The sequence below is a fragment of the Homarus americanus genome, unplaced genomic scaffold (genome assembly GCF_018991925.1).
Source record: "Homarus americanus isolate GMGI-L3 unplaced genomic scaffold, GMGI_Hamer_2.0 scaffold42433, whole genome shotgun sequence".
Lineage (NCBI taxonomy): Eukaryota > Metazoa > Arthropoda > Malacostraca > Decapoda > Nephropidae > Homarus > Homarus americanus.
In genome coordinates this window covers 732,070-755,000 of record NW_024738086.1, presented here as the reverse complement: position 1 = coordinate 755,000, position 22,931 = coordinate 732,070, and the positions used below count along the sequence as shown (strand labels likewise).

Below are 22,931 nucleotides of genomic sequence, written 5' to 3'. Positions count from 1 at the left end.
GACTTAACCTAACCTAACCTGACTTAACCTAACCTAACCTGACTTAACCTAACCTAACCTGACTTAACCTAACCTAACCCGACCTGACCTGACCTGACCTGACCTGACCTCTACGCACTCACCTGGTCATGGGTAGTGTCCATGGTGACCGCTGGCTTGTGTGCCTTCACCTCCCTCGGGCCTCTGTACCACAACACCTCTGTAAGCGGGTAGGCGTGGAACCTGCAAATCATCCTCGCTACACCCTCCATCGCCACGCCTATACGCCCACTGCCTCCATCTTTCACGATTTTGGGAGGAACTGGAGGAGGAGGAGGAGAGGTGGAGGAGTTAAATAAGAGTGTGTGGAGGAAAGATGGTGTCAATTAGTTTGTTTTACTTTCATAATTTACGATTTACCCATGCGATCGATACTTAAATATATTAATATATTATTTTACATCTATAACTTACAATTTACACACAATCGTACGCTTGGATTTTTTCATTTACATCTATTTACACTTACAATTTACCTGACGTACAACTCACGACTTACATTTACAACAAGTTACGATTTACACCTACGATGTATACTTACAACTTAAGACTAACATATTACGATTTACTTACAATTTAACATATTACGATTTACTTACAATTTACGACTCACGATTTACACTTATAACTTAAGATTTACACTTATAACTTACGATTTACACTTATAACTTACGACTTACATATTACGATTTACTTACAACTCACGATTTACACTTGCAACTTACGATTTACACTTATAGCTTACGATTTACACTTACTATTTACGATTTACACTTACGCCTTTCAACTTACGATTTACACTAACAATATACGATTTACATTTACTAACGATTTGCACTTACAATTCTCACTTGCTACTTACTATTTACATTTACAATTTGCGATTTACACTTACAAATTACAATTTACAGTTTACGACTTACATTTACAAATTACGATTTACACTTACAACTTACGATTTACACTTACGCCTTTCAACTTACGATTTACACTAACAATATACGATTTACATTTACTAACGATTTGCACTTACAATTCGCACTTGCTACTTACTATTTACATTTACAACTTACGATTTACACTTACAATTTACGATTCACACTTACAATTTACGATTTACACTTACATTTTACAGAGAGGAGAATCCTCTTGCTCATGGTGGGAGGGACACCGTTACTGGCTATGCAGAGGAAGGCTCCGGTGGCGTTCCTGTCAACTGACTGCAGTGTCAAAGACCGTCCAAGATACTCGTCCACTGTGAGAAGGAAGTGAGTGAGTGAGTGTGGGGATAAGTGGAAAGGGGTGACAAAAAGAGTGGATGGGAGAGGGAAAGAGGCAGAGAGCCGAGATGAGACTGAGTGAGTGAGAGTGAGGATAAGTGGAAAGGGGTGACAAAAAGAGTGGATGAGAGAGGGAAAGAGGCAGAGAGTTGTGATGAGACTGAGTGAGTGAGTGTGTGAGTTAGTGAGAGTGGGGATAAGTGGAAAGAGGGTGAGAGAAAGAGAGAAAGAATGAGAGAGGAACAGAAAAGACATAGAGTTGTGATGGCACTGTGTGAGAGAGGGAGGGAGGGAAGGTGGGGGTTTTTTCAGTGTGTGTGTGTGAAAGAGAGAGACGGGGAGGGGGGGGGGTATATAAAAAGTCAAAGGATTAATGTATTTCTATTTCACATTTCTAGGGAGACGTTTGGCAAACATTAGAACTTTATAAAATTATTCAGAAATCTCCGGACTTGTAATAATAATAATAATAAACTTAACTACCGCATATAAACATAAATATAAAAAAAACTAAAAAAAAAATAATAATAATAATTGAAAAAAGCTAAATAAATATCCTCAAGCCACATGAGAGAAATATATACTTGAAACAGATAAAATAATTATGAAAAATAAATATACAAGGAACATCATTAATCCAGAATACGAAATAGAACAAGAGCATCAAGACAATATTATGAGTTTATTTGAGAATAAAAACATTTAGTCGGATTAAGAATATTTCAAGGATGTGGTATTGGGTTTTGGTGTTGGGTCTTATGTCTTGGGTCTCGAGTTTCAGGTTTCGGGTCTCGAGTTTCAGGTCTCGGGTCTCGAGTTTCAGGTTTCGGGTCTCGAGTTTCAGGTTTCAGGTCCCGAATTTCAGGTTTCGGGTCCAGTTTCAGGTCTCGGCTCTTAAAATTTAGGTTTCGGGTCTCGAGTTTCAGGTCTCGTGTCTCGAATTTCTGGTCTCGGAGTCGTTGGGAAGAGAATTCACCCCCGAGCGCTACATCTCCACCCAATTGCCTTCGGGACAACTTTGATTCTTAATGATGATGTCGGTGGAGGCTGTGGGGGGGATGGGAGATTGGTGGGAGAGAGTGAGAGGAATGGAAGTTTGGGTGGTAAGAAGAGAGGGGTAGGAGGGAGGATGGGAGAGAATGAGGGGGATGGAAAGTTCATTGGTAGGGGGGTGAGGGAGGGTGGAAGGGTTTGAGAGTGAGGGGGATGGGAGAGTAATTGGTAGAGAAAGAGAGGATGGGATGGAGAGAGAAACTGGTAGAGAGGACAAGAATGAGAAGGATATTACGATAGAGAGAGCAAGAGAAGGAGTGAGAGACAGAGGAAGTGAGACCACATTCCTCTACACAAAGAAATTCTCACTTACTCAAGAAAAATATAGATAATATTATAATTCTTTAGTAACTCTTACGAACCAAAAAATTTCTATGAATAATCCAAATCTTAAATAAAAAATCGCATTTTTAGTTGTCTTTGATGTCCGTTCGTTTGTAAGTCCCTATGTTTCCGGTTTTTTTCCGTCCCGTCTTTCTGTCCCGTCTTTCTGTCCCGTCTTTCCGTCCCGTCTTTCTGTCCCGTCTTTCCGTCCCGTCTTTCTGTCCCGTCTTTCCATCGGCTTTTCCATCCCATCGTTTTTCAGTCCTTTCGTCCAGTCCGTTTTTCCGTCTTTCCGTCCAATGCATCTCACCCGTCTCACCCGTCCTTCCGTTTAACTATTTATTCTTCCCCTCCTTTCTTCCCTCCGTCCGTTAGTCTGACTCAATATTCAACCAACAGGAAGTGTTCGATCCACCGCTGGCAGCAATCGACAAGGTGTATATGAGGTATTGTCGGTGATGGCTGTGTGTGTGAGGGAGAGAGAGTCGTCCTGGCGTCCAAGATCTCTCTCTCTCTCTCTCTCTCCCTCGTGTTGCTGTTTATCGTAATGGTTTATTGTTTTAGATGAGTTATTGTCATCGAAAATTCTCTCCTGCTCGAACATAATACTTCATAATTTCCTTTCATAAATCTCACCACAATTACCTTTTAAGGAATATACACGAATGAAAATAAAAGGAAATATAAGAAAAATACTGGAATGAGAAAAAATTGTACAATGTATGGATGAAAATATTTTTAAAATATCAAGAAAAACATCAGGTGACAACTGCAGTCGCCTACTCACCACTCAGCGTGGAGTTTAGGTTGAATCTTAGCCCGTCTTCTCTTACCCAGCGTATGATTGGATGAGGGTCTCCGTGAGCGTCACACGTCATGAATACGTCACTGCCCTCGTCTACTGTGGAGTCACTGCTGCTTGCGGCGTCATCAATCACTGGAGGCTCTGGAGAGAGGAAACAAATGGGATGTGGTTACGGAAATGCGATAATGAGTTACGAGGGTGTGAGGGAGGGGTAAACAGAGGAAGCGAGATCGAGGCGATACAGACAGAAAGACGGTAAGGCAGACAGACAGACAGAAAGACAAAATCGGAGATACATTGACAGTCAGAAACAGAAAATAGAAAAAAACATAAAAAAAACAAGAACAATAAAAAAAAACCAAGTCGTATTACAGCTGAAGCCAAAATGCCTTAGAGGACTCAGCAAACTCCATGAAGGACAGAGAGACGAATTAGGGACAGATTTAACGACAGGGAAGAGACACATAGACGTGATACGTTAAGAGAGAGACAGAGACACATAGCCGTCCGCCAGATCCACTTAAGCTGATGAGCCCACGAGATAAAGTGCAAGAGAGAGTTAGTAGTATCCAAGTCTACGCCCATTCCAGCGGTTCTTCATCCACGATAAATGTTACCCCTGGAGAATATTCATAGAAAATGGGTCTAAAACTACTAATAGAAAACGCTCGTTGGAACTAATGTGTATATTTAATTAGTACAACCACCCAAAGAAATGATATCACTATTACCTGAAACGTTTAGTCAGAAAGTGGTATCTGTTATCAACTAAAATCACTTTATTTTCGCTTTTATTTTATCGAGGTGGAACGAAATTGTGTAAAATAGTAACAAATTAATTAATATATATTGAACCTGTGATATATAAGACTCACAATACCTGTCATGATATATAAGACTCACAATACATGTCATGATATATAAGACTCAATACATGTCATGATATATAAGACTCACAACAAGTGGCATGATATATGATCAATGTCGTATATTTTTTATAAAAGATTTAACAGGTCATCCACCTATTCCCTCTCCCAACCCCTTCTTTTATTCCCTCCAGCCCCATTTTCCCGCCACATAACCTCGCCACATCTCCCTTCCTGCCCCTTTCCTACCGCATCTCTCCTTCCATCTAACCCTCTTCCTTTTCCTCCCCTTCGCCTCTCTTCCAGCCCCCCTCTTTCACTTCAGTCCCCTACATTCCCTTCCAGGCCCTTTTGCACTTGCCCTTTACCACCACCTTTCGTCTCCTTCAGCCCCCACCCCACACAACAGCCCCCTCCTCCTCCTCTGTTTCAGCCCTCTCCCACCTGGACCGTCAGTCCTCGTTGGGAGACAATAACAAATCGATCAGCTGATGAAGGTAGGGGCGAACAATGGGTCTATTTTCTTTATATTTCTTCAATAGACGTGTGATGAGGGAGCAATCGCTGCCAACACACAGACAGACAATTCCAGGGGAAAAAACTTATTTATTCTCACAGGTTTGACGAAAAAAAAAATGACTAGCTTAGTAAACTTCATACTGTACATATTGGGTGAGGATTCTTTAATATTTAAATCAAATGCTTAGCTATGTCACGATGGCTTTTCTCAATAATCAGCTTGGGTTGTACAGATAGTGAAATTTACCTTGAAAAAAAAAATAATGATAAATTTTACAGGTGTGTGAATTTTATCTTCGTTTGTGTATTTAAGGATTGAAATCCCCAGTTGACCAGTGAGTTAGTGAGTAGTGTTGTATGTATCTCTCTTTACTGCGGCATCTGTCTGTCTTTCCCTCCCAAAAACTTAACATTTTCCACGTCTCAAGAACCATCGAGTCAAATATGCTAAAACTTTACGTAAATGTTTGCTTAAAAGGCTGTCTTTCAAATATTCGTCTGAAGTCTGTGTTTATCTTGCATGAAGTCTGTAATTGTTGTAAGGATGATTAATTCTCCATGTCTTATCATCTGAAAACTTCCACTAAGGTTTCATGGTAGTTTGTGATAAGTTTCCTGGTGTAGGTCGGCCTCTGAGGGTGGTGTAGGTCGGCCTCTGAGGGTGGTATTTGTAGGCTTTGGTCTCAGCGTGTATTTTTTGTGTCGGTCCTCAATGTGGTGATTTGTAGGTTTGTCTCTGAAGGTGGTATTTGTAGGTCTATCCTGGTATTTTGCAGTTTGGTCTCTAAAGGTGGTGTAGGTCATTCTCTGAAGGTGGTATTTGGTAGTTTGTCTCTGAAGGTAGTATTTGTAGGGCTCTGTCTCAAAGGTGGTGTAGGTCAGTAGCATATGTCATTCAGGTATGTTGTAGTAACCGCGTTTATGCCATAATCTGAGCCTGAATCCTAATCCTGAGGACCTACCTGGTGTGGCTTTCTCTGTTTGAGCTCCTCCCTCTCTCCTTGGCCTCCAAATATGAGGAAAAAATGTTCTTTATGTTTTTATCTATGTTATGACCTACCCAGAGTGACACGAAACAAGAAAACATATGGAATTGACCTTTAATATTCTGATGCAATTTGGAGGAGTCAAGTGGGCTGCAGTGAGACAGGTGGCCAGCCACCAGGGTGCCAGTAAAGCCCAACACTAAAACGGCCGCCAAAATAGCTTCGAAATCTTACTGGGATTATACCTTGAATAGCCAGCTCCAGTTAATTCTAAAGTAGGGAGACTTAAACGAATTCATGAATCAGCTGGGGACTGAGAATTTAGACCTGAGCCTTAAACGGCTCCACTGCCACTTATAAGATGGATATTACCTGTAGAGATGATTGAGTGTTTAATTGCCGCTCCAGATGGCGTCCAAAAATGGTGACATTTCTCAGACTCTTTTGCCATCTTTCTTATTCCCTACCCCCACCCTCTCCCTTCCCTCCCCTCCCTCATTTCTGAGTGCAAAACCAAAAAATAAATATAATTTTTTTCAGGTCTTTGAACAACGCTCACTACTAAAATGAGAGGATGAATTAAAAGCTAAATGGAAGGTTAATTACTATGACGTCACCTTCTGTTTTTACCATCTTTAAACAACTGCGGCTTTTTACCAATATAAACATCACATGGGTTTCCAGCTGTCACCAAAGCTAAATATGTTCCCTTAGTAACTGGTTCAGTTTTAGCTTCTAAACCGACAGTGTGGTGACAATTATGTAAGAGACAGACCTCTGGCGTCCGTATGTCTGTTTTGGATATAGCCATTAGGAACACCAAACTCTCTCACCAGCTTCTCCTGTTGTAAAAGGCCATTTCTGTGGCTCATAGTTCTTGTAGTTGTGTGTTAACAATCCAGACTGAGAGCCTGGCACCGAGGCTCCTGCCACACGTCAGGCGGCCACAACCCCCAAACATGACCAGGGTCGAGGGTCACAACAGGCTACTTAATTCTTACCTTATGTTACCGAGTTAATGTAAGTGTGTTTGTTCTTCCTGTATGTGTATCGCTCTATGTTCCTCATACCGACAGGCAGAAACCAAATATTCTTCATTACTGGATATGCAGAAACTAAATGTTCTCATTACCGACCCACAAAGAATATGTTCTCTATTAATGGACGCAAACTGAATGTTCCTCGATACTGATCTACAAATACTGCGCTCCCATTACGACGCACAGCATTTTTTTTCTAAAAATATGAGTTCTTGTTCATGGACCTTATTTTCGAGTCAGCTCACCGGGGCATGAATATTAATAATTTTCCTTATAGTAAATATTGAATGTTTAGGCTTGATCGATAATATCATATCTTATTCAATAACATGCGTTAATAAACATTACCATATCCTTTACAGTTGGGAGACGTACCTTTAAGTACCGAAGCAGAACAAAACTATTATTCATAGTTTTTAAAAAGCGTTATTTATGTGTCAGCTTGAATTATTATAAGTACAGAGCTCATATGACCATCTGTGCGCAGCGCCTGGATGAGCTAAATAAACTTTTCTATGTAATTTTCTACTTATTTGGGGATCACTAAAGCTGAGATGTACGAGTTTTAATTAAGCCTGACTCATTGTTTAGGTTGGCGGTTGTGGTGATGGTGTAAGTAAAGACCACAGCTTGTGTGGTGCTCGATGTTCTTGCACGGCGCTGGTTTAATTGCACCGCGCTATCATCACCAGTAAGTAAGGGGAAAAAGATCTGTAAAATTCTTGCTGATTATAAAGTTTGAGTTTTGATGGAGTGATAGTTTACCCTCTCCTCATCTTCGTCGCTTTGAATTCATTCTCCGCCATTGCACTGTCAATCACCTTTTATCGCGCTCATTTTACGCCTGTCTGTTCCTTCCAGGTAAACCCCCTCAATTATGCTGTCTTGTTCCTCTCCGCACTTTTTCTATGCTGCCTCTTCCTCCTTTCGATCTTTTCTCCCTTTTCTCTCCCTCTTCTTTCCCTCTCCCTTTCCTCAGCCCCTCTTGTCTCCACTGCATTTCTGCCTCTTTCTCTGCCTCCCCACCTCCTCCTTCCTTCTCTTTCTTCCTTCCTTCCTAACCTCCCCTGCCTGCCTCCCATTCCTTCCTCTCCCTCCTCCTCTTTCCCCAGTCCCTCTTACTCCAGTGCTTGCCTCTGTCATTTCTTTCCTCCCTGCCTCCTTCCCTCCCCCTGCCTCCCCCTCCCTCCTATCCCACCTCCCTTCCCTCCCTCCTTCGTACTTCCTGGGCTTGGTTTCTTGGCTCTCTCTCCTTTTCCTCCTCCCCCCTCCTTTCTCCCACCCCCTGTGTTTGCCTCCTGCTCCCCCCAGATTCTCCCTCCCTCTCCCCTCATCCTCCTCCCTTCCCTCTCCTCTCTCTCCACCCACTACCACTCTGCAGATGACCTTAGCGCTAAGAGCCGTATTTTTTACTCTGTCCCAACTTTTACACCGTATTTCTTCCTTTTCTCCTTTTTTCTTTCCATCTTTCTTCCTTCTCCTATTTCCTCTTCTTTTCCTTCTCGTCTTTCTGCTTCTTTTCATTTCTATTTTTCCCATATTTCCTTTTCTTCTTTTCGTCATTCTCGTCCTCTCCACCTCCTCTTTTTTTATATCACACTTCTCAACTCCTCCCCCTCCTTCTTTTCCATATCCTCCTCCTCCTCCTCCTTCTCATATTCATATCTTCCTCCTACTCCTTTTTCATATCCTCCCCCTCTCCACCTTTCCCTTCCCTTTCTCTAATCATTATTTATCCTTCTATTTAGTATCATTCTACTTTACATTCTCTCCTACTTCTTCTGTCTCCTTCCTCTCACTCTTTATTTACTCTCATCATTATTTATCCTCACCTCTCCTCTCTCGCTTCCCCTCTGTCCTCACCCTCCTCATCCTCCTCACCCCCCTCCTTCCTCACCTCTCCCTTAAGCGTATTTACTCTCCCTCTATACCGTGTTTACATTACATACGTCTAGTTGGACACAACCTGATCTGTGATCCTGGTGCTCTCTCTCTCTCTCACTAACAGCTTTACAAATCACGGACGCATTGACGGACGCATGAATGGACGATCGCACGGACGGACACTTAAACGGAGAGAGTAAAAGTCCACGAGCCAAGACACAACAATTTCTCTTAATCTGCCGTTGACTGTGATATAGCGTTAGGTATGTTCCTTTGGTTAACGCATTTCTAAGGTTCACTACTAAGTCAGGTTTCAGTCTGTGGTCAAAGTTGTGAGACAAGTTGGAAAAAGTATAAATTCGTTCCTTTTCAAGATAGGAATTTTGATTCATAGTCTGAGATCGATGCTAAGAAAATTACTTTGAACAAAATAACAATAGCAGATATAATTTTAACTTACATGATATTAATTGATCATAGAAATAGCGAACATAATGTCTAATATAAACCTGATAACTGACCCGGTGTGTGTGTCTGTGTCTGTCTGTCTGTCTGTCTGTCTGTGTCTGTCTGTCTGTCTGTCTGTGTGTGTGTGTGTGTGTGTGTGTGTGTCTGTCTGTCTGTGTCTGTGTGTGTGTGTGTGAGTGTGTGTACTAACAAAACTAGACCTTCATTAGTGATGGTATTTCAGTCAACTTGTTTTAGTCGACAGGTGTTGTACTGGGTTCACCTGTTACACCTTCCACTGTTGACAATAGAAGCTACACCTGTAAAGCCTCATGCTCTTGAAGACTCTACCTAAGACTCACTAAATCATTATAGGTATTAACCCATCACAACCTTCAGGCGTGTGTGACCAACTACATGTGTCCTCGACCTGTTGGATGACGCCCAGGAAGAGGTCAGACAGGTGGGAGAATATTGATCACGTCTGTCCCTGTATATCAAGCACAACAGGTATTGGACATGACGCTCTCTCTTGCCAGTCGTCGTTCTGAGTCACCTTTCGCAGCCTCATAGATTCAACTTTTAATAGAGTTGTAAAATTCCTTCGCTAAAATATGGTGACTGATAAGGTTATTTGGGTTAACTGAAGATTATACTCCTCATCCTATTTTACCAGAAGATTAACTACTCTAATGTTATTTGAGACGTTACGTTAGGTTACGTTAGGTTACGTTAGGTTACGTTAGCTTTAGAGTGGTTGTTCCTGAGTTGATATGAGGTTGAGTGTCTATTGTCCAGGTGATCCAGTTATTGTCTTCAGTGTAGGAAGCTGCAGAAACAAGTGACTGTCAACCTTTTCTTGTTGTCATCATCTTAGAGAAGAAACTATCACCACCTGACTATTGATCACTTTTACCTGTGATCCTCCAGTAGAGAAGTGCATTATATCCGCCTTGTTCTCACTTCAACAACACTTTTCTGAGGACAATCGTGATTTTTGGCATTTAATTTTCCCCCCAGACTTTGCTCTATACACACACACACACACACACACACACACACCATGACACAACATCTGGTACGCGCACAAGTACCATTTGTCTCGCACTTGACCAAGGATGAGGGTTAACTGTGTCAATCATGGTAAATTGCTTGTTCATTCCCGCCATTAACATGATATCCGCATCACACCCACCCACCACCTGCTGACTTCATTACTATCCTCATCACCACATCACATCACATTATTCACAACAACAACAACAACACAGTCCCCCTACAAAAATACACACAGCCCTCTTAAGCTACAGAAGGTCTACGGAAATGGTATTCAGTTTATAGGTAAATAATTATTTTAGCTCCATCTTCCTTGACTGAGCAACTACAAGATGTCTACAGGATAGTTGACTGAAGCCATAGTTTCCAGCTTCAAGTTTAATAGTAACTTCCTGTGACGGGGACCTCTCGTGACCCTGACCCCTGACCTAATATAGACTGTTGTAATGATTTATCCGTCCTAATTTGACTAAACAGTGACGTATCCCTCCAAATCAATCTGAACGGCTAAGCGCCACATCTACTGACGCAGTGAAACCTCTCTCAGTAGTGGTTGTGTGTTTAGTTCGGTACTACACTTGCTGATACACCTAGTATACTGTGGCTAGTGAGTGTAGGTGATACGACCAAAGGTAAAGATGTGTGGCTACTTCTTCTGTACAGCATGTTGTAATTAATGTTATTGAACGTGTGTGTGTGTGTGTGTGTGTGTGTGTGTGTGTGTGTGTGTGCTCGCTGCCTCTGTGTTTACACTTCCAGCGACAATATTGCCTTGTGTCACCACCCTCCTCCTCCTCCTCCTCCGCCCTTAACCCCCTTAGCCCTCCATGCCATCTGCCGGTTTTGCACACACACACACACACACACACACACACACACACACACACACACACACACACACACACACACACACACACACACACACACACACACACACACACGTCCACCCACTCTACACCCACCTTCTGCACACCCCTCCACATTCAGCTACTCCACGTCCATCTACTGCAGAGGAGGAGGAGGAGGGGAGGAGGAAGGAGTTAAGACGAAGACGATGTGTGGAAGGGAGGTAAGAACGGAGGAGAAGAGGAGGAAGAGGAGCGGTAAGGAGGAGAAAGAAGACAAATAGAGATAAAATAATAACAATAATAAAACGTTTATCAACCACGAGTCACTCAGTCAAATACAGTAAAATATTGATCAAACGAGAACCTATACTGTGTGGAAGAGTTAAGTAACGTTTAAGTTAGGTTTAAGTAAGATTTAAGTGAGGTTTAAGTAAGGTTTAAGTGAGGTTTAAGTAAGATTTAAGTAAGGTTTAAGTGAGGTTTAAGTTAGGTTTAAGTTAGGTTTAAGTAAGGTTTAAGTAAGATTTAAGTAAGATTTCAGTACGATTTAAGTAAGATTTAAGTAAGATTTAAGTAAGATTTAAGTCAGGTGTAAGTAAGGTTTAATTAAGTCTAAAATCCCGTTCTCTGGTCACCCACACTCTATCCCTGAAGAGTTTATTGTCTTATGCTAAATTACTACAGGATAATAGACTTAAGTATGAACAGTAGGCATTATTGTTCGTATTATATTTGTTTTGTCTCTGGTAAAAAATACTCGGGAATGATTTAGTCTTGGCAGGAGTTAACTCGCAGTAATCTTTCTCTTTATATCATTCTATTTCATTATTTTCTTCCTTCATTATTCATTCCATTTGTTTTATTATTTTCCTTTGATCATCTTCGTTTATATATCATTCTATTTCCTTCTTCTCTTCCCTCATCATTCCCTCTCCCTACAATTATCGTGTTTCACCTACAACTGTAAACTTTCCCTCTCTGCTTCCTCAATCATTCCCTGTTATTCCTTTCCTTTCTTTTCCTTTTCCACCATTAACGTTGCATAGAATTATCTTCGCCTCTTCCACCACCTCCTCCTCCTCCTCCTCCGTATTCCCTTATTCCCTCGTTATCACTGTGTTCCTGCTTCGTAAATTCATCAGATATTTTGCTCTCATACATCAGGAAAATGACACTCAATTATCTCACTCTCTCCCTCTCCCTTCATTCATTCATATTCCTCCTCTTCTGCCTCTCTGCATTTAATTTGCGTCTCTCTCTCTCTCTCTCTTGTCTTCCTTGTTTTACTTCTCCGTTATTATGTTATTCTTGTTATTACCCCGTTTATTACCTTCGTTTTCTTATATTATTAGTATCTATCTTTCTATCTATCTAACTATCTATCTAAACGAATAGATAAGTTGATAAATGAATCGAAAAATATATATAACGATAGATATATAGACACAGACGCAGATAGATAGATAGATAGATAGATAGATAGATAGATAGATAGACAGATAGATGTGTCATTGCAATTTCCATTATTTCTTACAGACAAGTTATTCCTCAAATCTCTCAGTTCTCATCTTTATCCATTATTTTCCTTTGTTACTCAATTTATCACAGCTTTAATCCCTTGTCTTCCCTCCCTAATGATGTACAATACTGCAGTGTCACACCCACCCCCTGAGCTCTCTCTCTCTCTCTCTCTCTCTCTCTCTCTCTCTCTCTCTCTCTCTCTCTCTCTCTCTCTCTCTCTCTCTCTCTCTCTCTCTCTCTCTCTCTCTCTAGAGCCCCCCCCTCGGGGAATGTCAGCAACACACACAATATAATAGTAGTAGTACATCACCTTTAGTAAACATGGTATGCATCAGTGGTAGTAAACTAGGTGCGGTAGGTAGTGAGGCAGGTGTGAGGTGGCGGGTGAGGTGTGGTGAGGAGGTGAGGCAGGTGAGTGGCAGGCATGCAGGTGAGTGTGGCTGGGGTGAGTGAGGGGCAGGTGAGTGCAGGTGAGCAGGCAGGTGAGTGTGGCAGGTGAGTGTGGCAGGTGAGTGTGCCAGGAGGTGGGCAGTGAGTCCAGGTGAGTGAGGCAGGTGGTGTGGCAGGTGTGGCAGGTGAGTGAGGCAGGGAGTGGCAGGTGAGGGAATTCTTAACCTGTGGAGAACCCTCACTCTATCACTTCCTACTCCCCCCCACCTGGTCCCTTGAGACGTTCCACAGGCGAGAGATCTGGCGTGAGGATCCTGTGATGGACGGGGTGTGTGTGTGTGTGTGTGTGTGTGTGTGTGTGATCTCTGCTCTTCCGTCTCGTCTTCCTCCCTTCCTCCCTTCCCGTCCTCCCTCCGTCCTTCCCTTCCTCCCTCCTTGTCATTAGGTTAAGTTACAGTAGGGAGTAATGAGGTGATCCCTGAGTGACATGTATCGCAATTGGCCTTTATTAGTGTTTTAGTAGAGTGGTGTGAGGCATTGTCATTTACAACTACCGCAGCCGGACTAAACATTTCATGACGCCCTTTTGTGTCTGATTGATCTAAGTGTTAGCCACCTATTATTAACATTAGTGTAGTATAGTCCCCGTCACTAGTGCTCTTACAGGGGCTCGACATATAAACATTCCACAGATCATTACATTGAGGTGTTTGTTTTAATATTTTTTTACTTTGATTCCGTAGTGTGAGTTTCCTTATGTCCAATGTAAACAAACACAGCGCTACCACACGCACTAGTGAAGGTGACTGTACGTGAGGGGCTAAGCGCTGTTAGGTTAGGTTAGGTTCACTGTGTCGAGTAATTTCTGGAGTCTGGTTCATAATGGTCAATATAGGTCATATGAGTAGAGAGTTATTAGATATTACTTGTTTACACACACACACACACACACACACACACACACACACACACACACACACACACACACACACACACACACACACACACAGTCTTCATTTGCGTCACTTTTGAAGGAGACAGTTAACATAATTGATGTCGTCTTCAACACTGTTTCCTGTCGTTACGAAATTTTTTATTTGGTGTGGTGTGGTGTGGTGTGGTGTGGTGTGGTGTGGTGTGGTGTGTTGTGTTGTCCCCGTACACATCAATATAAGCTCTCTACGTCCATACCACGCTCATTCGTTTGGACAGTATTTATACGCAATTGAGAGACGTCACTGAGACACCCTTACGGATTTATAACATGTATACTGCTATGACGTTCCACAGTAGACCCCCTAAAATCCATGTAGTTTATCTCTCTCTCTCTCTCTCTCTCTCTCTCTCTCTCTCTCTCTCTCTCTCTCTCTCTCTCTCTCTCTCTCTCTCTCTCTCTCTCTGCGCTTCCTTACAGCCCAGCAGCACCAATCAGCAGCAGCACCTCCTTCCCTCTAAATCACTGGACGCCATACCTGCTGGCCATTCACCTGTATGATTGCTTCTTCAATGTCATTTATTACGTGCCCATCACTTTATCCTACACATCTTCTTGGCCTTCCCCTTCTCCCTCCTGTCTCTCTCTCTCTCTCTCTCTCCTTCTCTCTCTCATATATCTAAAACATTCCTCTTTCTCCATTCTCACTCCACTCAAGGTAACACTTATCTCTCCCCGTCTCTTTTCTCTACTTACTTTCATTACTTTTGTTCACTTTCACTGTTAGATTTCCCCTTTGTACAGTATACACACTCCTACACACTTATACACACTCATGCACCGTCACCCTCACTTTCACCTCTCCATCACCCTCACTTTCACCTCTCTCCATCACCCTCACTTTCACCTCTCTCCATCACCCTCCCTTTCACCTTTCTCCCCCCCTCACTTTCACCTCTCTCCATCACCCTCACTTTCACCTCTTACTTCCCCCCTCCCTTTCACCTTCCTCCCTCCCTCTCACTTCCACCTCTCCACCCTCACTTTCTCCTCTCACCTTCCCCCTTGCTCTCACCACTCGTATTTCCCCAACCCTGAAAATATTAAACAACTGTACAGTAGTTCTAACACATCCTTAACGTCAACCTCTATTCTTCTAGCGGCTAGTTCATCTCTTCCCCAAACGACTGTAACCTAAGTCACTAACTACCTAAAGAGAACTCTGGTGTTGATAATTATCCCCAAAGATTAATTTTCAGTTTCGTAAAAAAAAAAAAAAAATAAATAAATAAATAAATAAATAAATAAATAAATAAATAAATAAAATAAACACACTCAAGACTTTCCTAAAACAAGAATATGTTTACTCAAGGTCTGGGTGTATCTGTGTTTATACTGCCTGAGGGTGTTGTGGTTGGTAGTGTGTGGTAGGCAGTACTTCAACCTAACCGCAAGTACTGTATGTTTGAGTATATGGGAAAGTACTTGTGTATTGGGGTTCCTGTCACTACGCTGCGTCTGTTAGTTTGTCAGTCAGTCAGTCAGTCAGTCATAGCAATTCTTAGCTACTGACATCACTCTCCTGTACTAGCTTAGCCATCTCATTAGTGTGAACAGGTATACTCAACCACACCTGTGCACATAACACCTGATCATTTTTCCCTTGAGATATATATATATATTTTTTTTTCTTTTACGACTATAATTTTTACATTTAGCTTGTTAATTATTATACGCTATTATACATTATTATCATACTAGACAATAATTATAGGTTAAGGATGATAGGTCTTTCTGCGTGATTGTATTTATTTAATGTTCAATAATTAATCGCCCTCAAATATATAAATAATAATAATAATGATAATAATAATAATAATAATAATAATAATAATAATAATACAGCAGTAGTAATAAAAAAACAATCAAACAGCTTCTGTGAGTGTGAGAACGTCTGGCTTAAAGTGACATTAATGACGATAGTTTCCCTTCCCTTCCCTTCCCTTCAGCTCTCCCTCCCCATCACCCCTCCCTACCCATCACCCCTCCCTCCCCCTTCTTTCCATTTATCTCCCCACCACCCCTCCATACCCCTACCCTTCCTCATTGGTCGTTTCCTTCATTAATTTGTTTTCTGTTTATTTTTATCTATTTTTCTTGTGTATTTTTTCTGATCTTTTAAGTTCACATTTTATTATTTATTTGGTATATTTATATTGTTCTTTTTATCTTCACATGGTTAAATTGTTTGTCCTATTATGTTTTCTTTGTTATACTTTTTCCTTTTTATTTTTCATCGTTTTAGTGATATTTTATATTTTAGTTTCGTTGTTTTATTATTTGAACCGTTAATTTTTAATATTTGTTATTATTTCCGTTTTTATTTTACATTTATTGGTTTATTATTCCTATTTTGATACTTATTATTTTATTGTTATTTTAAATTATTCTGATTAATTTTATTATTTATTTTATTTTTTTGTTAATGGAGGGTAATGAATGACCAGCGAGGTGTGAGAGGTCAACATCAACGTCTGGTTTATGTGTTGTCATGTTACGCACTTGGCCATAATTAAACTGATTAATTATTATTCTAGTTTAGTGAAGAAGTATCGTTGTCATATTACGCACTTGGCCATCATTAAACGGATTAATTATTATTTTAGTGTAGTGAAGAAGTATCAAGTCGAGGTTTTGTTAAGTTATTACGGAACGTGTTGTCACTCCTACGAGAAAAGACGAAATTAATGATTAATGTTTAACTTTATTAATTTCCTTCCCATATATTCATGACATTTTAAGTTAGTTGAAAATTATATAAACAACAATAATTGTTATGTGATGCGGGGCTAAAATACAATGAAAGTTTATGAGGTCGACGGTTGAGCCTGTGTCAGGTGTCTCCGGCGTCTCTCTCGTTCGCTCAAGTTTATTTTTTAAATTTGTTCCAAAGTTTTGAGTTCTTGGTAATAATACTATCATTATCGAGACTGAGGAAGTGGAAATTGTCGCCCCAGTGTGATTTTTATCTTCGTGTGGTAAGTACTAGTGCTGAAATATCTAATTTTTCTTATTTCTTCCAGAAGCTTCTGCGGGCGTTCAGATTTCAATACTATTATTTCCTTATCTTTCAAAATAATTTTATGTAACTTATAGTTCTATTAACTTTTATATATTTTTGTCTATTAACTATATTTATTGTATTATTGGGCGTTAATCTTTGAAACTAATGAAGACTATCAAGAGAGTGATATTTATTCCGTGACGTCATTGAATTGTTGGAGTATCTGGGTGCAGGATTTGTTCTCAGTTTGTTCTGATATTTTCGTGCTATAAGTGTATTCAAGTGAAATTTTATGTTTGAAAGTCTTGTAGGAAAATCGGTATTTCCCCACCCGATACGAGACTGGTTCCTTGCAGTCATACACAACAGATGTGCTCGACGCTACTGATTGGTTGATTCATTTAAATAGTGACGTTGGGAAAATATGCCTTCGAGAGTACATTTAACTAATATTTTTACCAGTATTATATACAGCTCAGATTCTAAGCTTATTTCAAGAAATATTATAAGTGTTTTTTGTGTTAAAGTCATGTATTAATAATTTATATATTATGCAGCAGAATAATTATTTTTTGTTAAGTTGGTGAGCGAGAGTGACGTAGGACCGTGAGTTCGTCTTGAAAAATATTCTGTAGAGATTATAGAATACATGTTATCATCTTATCCTTCAGGTTCATGAGGATCATTATATATAGCAATTAAAACGCGATATATTTATTATAATTCAGACAACGAAAGCCGCCTGTTGGAATATTTATATAATCCTTGGTACCGGACTCTATACCCTCCCTTGACAGTAGTCGCAATATACCCTTGTATGCGACTGTCACACACTCACTGACAGAGAAAATAAATGTTGCAGGGAAATAAAATACACAAAAATAAATGACAGAGGCATATAGTACACAATAAACTAAACTATACAACATCACTACAAACATGGAGACGCAATACAGTATTTTAGAACCGCACTTACCCGGAACTGCAACATGTAGAGGAGACAGACAGACAGACAGACAGACAGAAAGACATACACTCACCAACCACATGTAGGTAACCCATCTGTTTGCGGGCAGGTTTGGTGTTCAGCTGACACATATATATGCCCTGGTCCTTCTTGGTGAGGTTGGTGATGGTCAGTACCCACGCCTGTGCCTCCTGTGTTGTCGAGATCTTGGGGTTTTTAGTGACCACCTGCATCGCCATTGTCAGCACCGTGCGACCACCTGTACCTTTGTAGATCCACGCCACCTGTAGATGTAGAGCGGTGGTTAAGAGGGGAATTTAGGATGAGTTTAGGTGGAAAGAAAGATTTAATTTTAGTTGGTTACAGTGAGGTCACGTTTGTAGATCAACCACCGCCTCCTGTAGGATTGAAATGCCGAACGATATTAAGGTGATTAGACTTCTCTGTAGTGTTTCAAGTGTACATATGGTTTTCGTGTTACCTTATATACCTCCTCCATAACCCCAACCTTCCCCTTCCCTTCCCCATCACCTCTCCCTACCCCTTTCCTCCCTATCACCCCTCCCTACACCTTTCCTCCCTATCACCCCTCCCTACCCCTTACCTCCCCATCACCCCTCCCTACCCCTTACCTCCCCATCACCCCTCCCTACCCCTTACCTCCCCATCACCCCTCCCTACCCCTTCTCTTCCATATCACCCCTCCTTACCCCTTCTCTTCCCTATCACCCTCCCTACCCTTCTCTTCCATATCACCCCTCCCTACCCCTTCTCTTCCTATCACCCCTCCCTACCCCTTCTCTTCCATATCACCCCCCTACCCTTCTCTTCCCTATCACCCCTCCCTACCCCTTCTCTTCCATATCACCCCTCCCCTACCCCTTCTCTTCCCTATCACCCCTCCCTACCCTTCTCTTCCCTACCTCTTCTCCCTATCATCACCCCTCCCCTACCCCTTCTCTTCCATATCACCCTCCCTACCCCTTCTCTTCCCTATCACCCCTCCCCTATCCCATCACCCCTCCCTACCCCTTCTCTTCCCTATCACCTCCCTACCCCTCACCCCCTTCCCTATCCCTCTCCCTTCTCTTCCCTATCACCCCTCCCTACCCCTTCTCTTCCATATCACCCTCCCCTACCCCTTCTCTTCCCCTATCACCTCCCCTACCCTTCTCTTCCCTATCACCCCTCCCTACCCCTTCTCTTCCATATCACCCCTCCTTACCCCTTCTCTTCCCTATCACCCCTCCCTACCCCTTCTCTTCCATATCACCCCTTCCATTTAGATTTTACTGAGGCCTTTAAAGACTGGGGTTCATTTGATCTCCATCTCTGGTGGTTAAGTGAAAATCTAGTTGAGTTGAAGAGACGATAGACAAAGTTCTACCACCTCGTGTTTTAGTAAGATACAGACGCTACCTGGAGGAGAAAGACTTTGGTGTGTTTTTTCAGTGCTTAATTAGTGTTTTCTTGAGGAAGTGAAGGAAGGAAGGAAGGAAAACACTTGTTGAGGGTGTCACAGAGAGAAAGAAAAAAATGATTTTTTTTTAAGAGAGACAGCGAAAAGGGGAAAGCTTTAAGGTAAGGAGGAAGGAGAGAAGAAAGGAAGGGTATATGTGATGGAATGAGAATAAAAAGGGAAACCTGATGGAGAGATAGCTTAAGGAGAAAGAGAATCGCGGTGGGAAGAGAGAGAGAGAGAAAGTGCGACGGAGAGAGAGAGAGAAAGACGAGGAAATCAGAACGCATAGGAAAGAGACAGAAAATAAGATCCTATATGTGAATAAGCTAACTTGAAGCAGTCATAAACAAGGGTCAGTTGTAAAGGCGGAAGGATTGGTGTACTGTAGGTGGTGTTGAAGAGTAGTAGGTGATTAGGTAATACTAAGGGTTAAGAATAGGGGAATAGGAGTTGTTAGGTGATTAGGCAATGTTAAAATTAAAAATAGGGTTTAAAAAGATCATTAGATAATACTAGGGTTAAGAATAGGGATTAGAAAGGGCATTAGGTAATAGGGGGGTTAAGAATAGGGGTTATAAAAGTTATTAGGTAATACGAGGGTTAATGATAGGGGTTATAAAATAGATTAGATACCCTGTGTTTAGGTGAGATCTATGTGGTTCGTGGCGATGACAAACGTTCCTATTTTCACCTATATACCAACCAATGCCTTTCAGAAGTCCACACCACCTGAATCTAACAAACACTGGTGGGTGTAGGTCGTGTTGAAGCGCTGTTTTAGGGACGAGGTGAGGAGAGGAGGGGTGGGCTGTGTTGGGTGGTCGCTTCGGTTCCTAGTTATGTCCAGACGACCTATGAGAACATGAGTGATTGTTGTAAGGGAGAAAGAGGGGCAGGTAAGGGAGCCAGGGGTTGTTAGGTGTTTGGGAAGGGGGAGATGATGGTGATTGTTGTTGTTTTGTTGTAGGTAGATAGGGGGGAAATAATATTGGGTGGTTGTTGTGAAGGGGATGAAAAAATGAATGGTGGTGAATTGTGATTGTCAGTTTGGACGAAAGAAAGGGTGGTGGATTGTAGATATTATAGAATGGGTGAAAGAGAATTGTGTTTGCCGTGGAGGATGGGAGAGGGGAGGTGATGGATTGTGGTTGTTGTGGAGGAGGGGAGAGAGATGGTTATTGATTTTGGTTGTTTGTGGATGATGATGAACGCATCTAATAGGATAGAGTGCAAGACACACACACACACACACACACACACACACACACACACGAGGACAAACTCAAACGAGGGAGTCGATATATTATGAATTTACTCTTCAGTATCATCATCAAATATTAATTACTCTGCCATCTTTACAAGTCAGACTTCTCGGGATATTTACCTTACTTCCTTGGGTACACTGAGGCACCGTTGGAGTTTACTGGGTTTCATTGGGGTTCATGGGGATTCACTGGGGTTCGTTGGGATTGACTGGGGTTCGTTGGGATTCACTGGGGTTCATTGGGATTCACTGGGGTTCGTTGGGATTGACTGGGGTTCATTGTGATTCACTGGGGTTCATTGTGATTCACTTGGGTTCATTGTGATTCACTGGGGTTCACTGGATTTCATTTAATTCTATGGGCTTCGTTTTGGTATCATTTGCGTTTATTTGTGTATCAGGGATTACTTTCCTTCTCTCATTCCCATTCCCTGTTTTCTTCCCACTTTCATTCATCCTCATTCCTCTCCTTTCCTCTTTCTTTCATTTCATTCTCTCTCTCTCTCCCTCTCTCTCTCTCCTTCACTTCTTTTCTACCATTTCCCCGATCATTAAGCGTCACTCTATTCCCCACCCATTTCTCCTTACTCTCCTTTCTTTATCCTTTTTCCCTTCCTTTCCTCTTCACTGTACCTTGTTCCCCTTCCTCTCAGCTTACTACCTCTTCCTTTCTCCATTCCTAAGTTCCTCTTAACCTTCTATCTCTTCCTCTCTTCTGCTTCCTCTTCCTTTTCATTTCATCCAACCTTCATTCCTTTTCCTTTCTCTTCTCCTCCATTTCCTTCGCCTACGTATTCTCCCCATCTCCTTCTCCCTCATCATTTCACTCCCTCTCCTACTTTTCTCCATTCACTCCTCCTTATATCTTTATCACCCTCCTCCAACTCCTTCTTCCTCCTTCACCGCTTCCTTCTCTACCCCATTTACCATTTGCTCCAAAGGTGAAGAAAAATGCTGAAACTATTTATAAAGTAAACAAAAATTGAGAGAGAGCCACTGTAATTAAATCCCACGACACAGAAAATTTTTGACACTGAAGTTGATTTTCTTTTTTTTGGCGGAGAAAAAAAAATCGTCTTTGGGTTTGTAGACTTGTAAACTTTTGGCTGACGGACTTGGCTGACAGACTTTGGTGACAGGTGGAAGAAAATCCATAACTTCACCTGACACGTTCCCAAGCTGACACCACCGTTAAGGACACAGGTCAAAGAGGTCAAAATGGTATATATCAAGGAACAACGGGGGGGATATTTGGTGTTTATTGGGGAAAGTTTACTTGTTGTACAGTTTGTCGTATCGATCATTTTCCGGAGATTTAATTCGTGTGTGTGTGTGTGTGTGTGTGTGTGTGTGTGTGTGTGTGTGTGTGTGTGTGTGTGTGTGTGTGTGTGTGTGTGTGTGTGTGTGTGTGTCCCTTTTCTTTTTATTATTATTATTTTTTATTTTATTTCTGTTTTGGTATCTTTTTATTTCGTGTAAATATATGTGCTCTACTTTCCTTTGAATTCTTAATATGAATATTAATATATTCAAAATCTCAAATAAAATTTATTCAAAGTGACTTAAGAACCTTACCAAATACTGTAATAATAATATAATATCGTTCTAAATATCTTCACTACCTACGTGTCCTCTTGAAATTCGTTTACGGTATAATGTGACGCGTAATACGGGAGAAAAGGGCGGAAAATTGTGTTTTGAGAGCATGCATAATATTTAGGTGTGGCTCGTAGAGGGCAAGTAAAACCCTCCTAAAGGTCCGTGTTGTAATTTACTCTCTCTCTCTCTCTCTCTCTCTCTCTCTCTCTCTCTCTCTCTCTCTCTCTCTCTCTCTCTCTCTCTCTCTCTCTCTCTCTCTCTCTCTCTCTCTCTCTCTCTCTCTCTCTCTCTCTCTCTCTCTCTCTCTCTCTCTCTATCTATCTATCTCTCTCTATCTATCTATCTATCTATCTATCTATCTATCTATCCTATCTCTCTCTCTCTCTCTCTATCTATCTATCTATCTATCTATCTATCTATCTATCTATCTATCTATCTATCTATCTATCTATCTATCTATCTATCTCTCTCTCTCTCTCTCTCTCTCTCTCTCTCTCTCTCTCTCTCTCTCTCTCTCTCTCTCTCTCTCTCTCTCTCTCTCTCTCTCTCTCTCTCTCTCTCTCTCTCTCTCTCTCTCTATTTG

At 41.4% G+C, this 22,931-nt stretch overlaps 1 protein-coding gene across 1 annotated transcript in view; it reads right to left on the bottom strand.

The window, feature by feature from the left end:
- The window catches only part of LOC121873724 (protein amalgam-like), a 58,770-nt gene that overhangs the window by 17,630 nt on the left and 18,209 nt on the right, over window positions 1-22,931 (bottom strand). The window contains exons 2-5 of the mRNA XM_042377427.1: window positions 18,097-18,307; window positions 3,484-3,642; window positions 1,166-1,294; window positions 123-301 (exon numbers count right to left, since the gene is read on the bottom strand). Of these exons, the coding sequence (XP_042233361.1) occupies window positions 123-301; window positions 1,166-1,294; window positions 3,484-3,642; window positions 18,097-18,307 (678 nt within the window). The remainder of the gene's footprint in view (window positions 1-122; window positions 302-1,165; window positions 1,295-3,483; window positions 3,643-18,096; window positions 18,308-22,931) is intronic.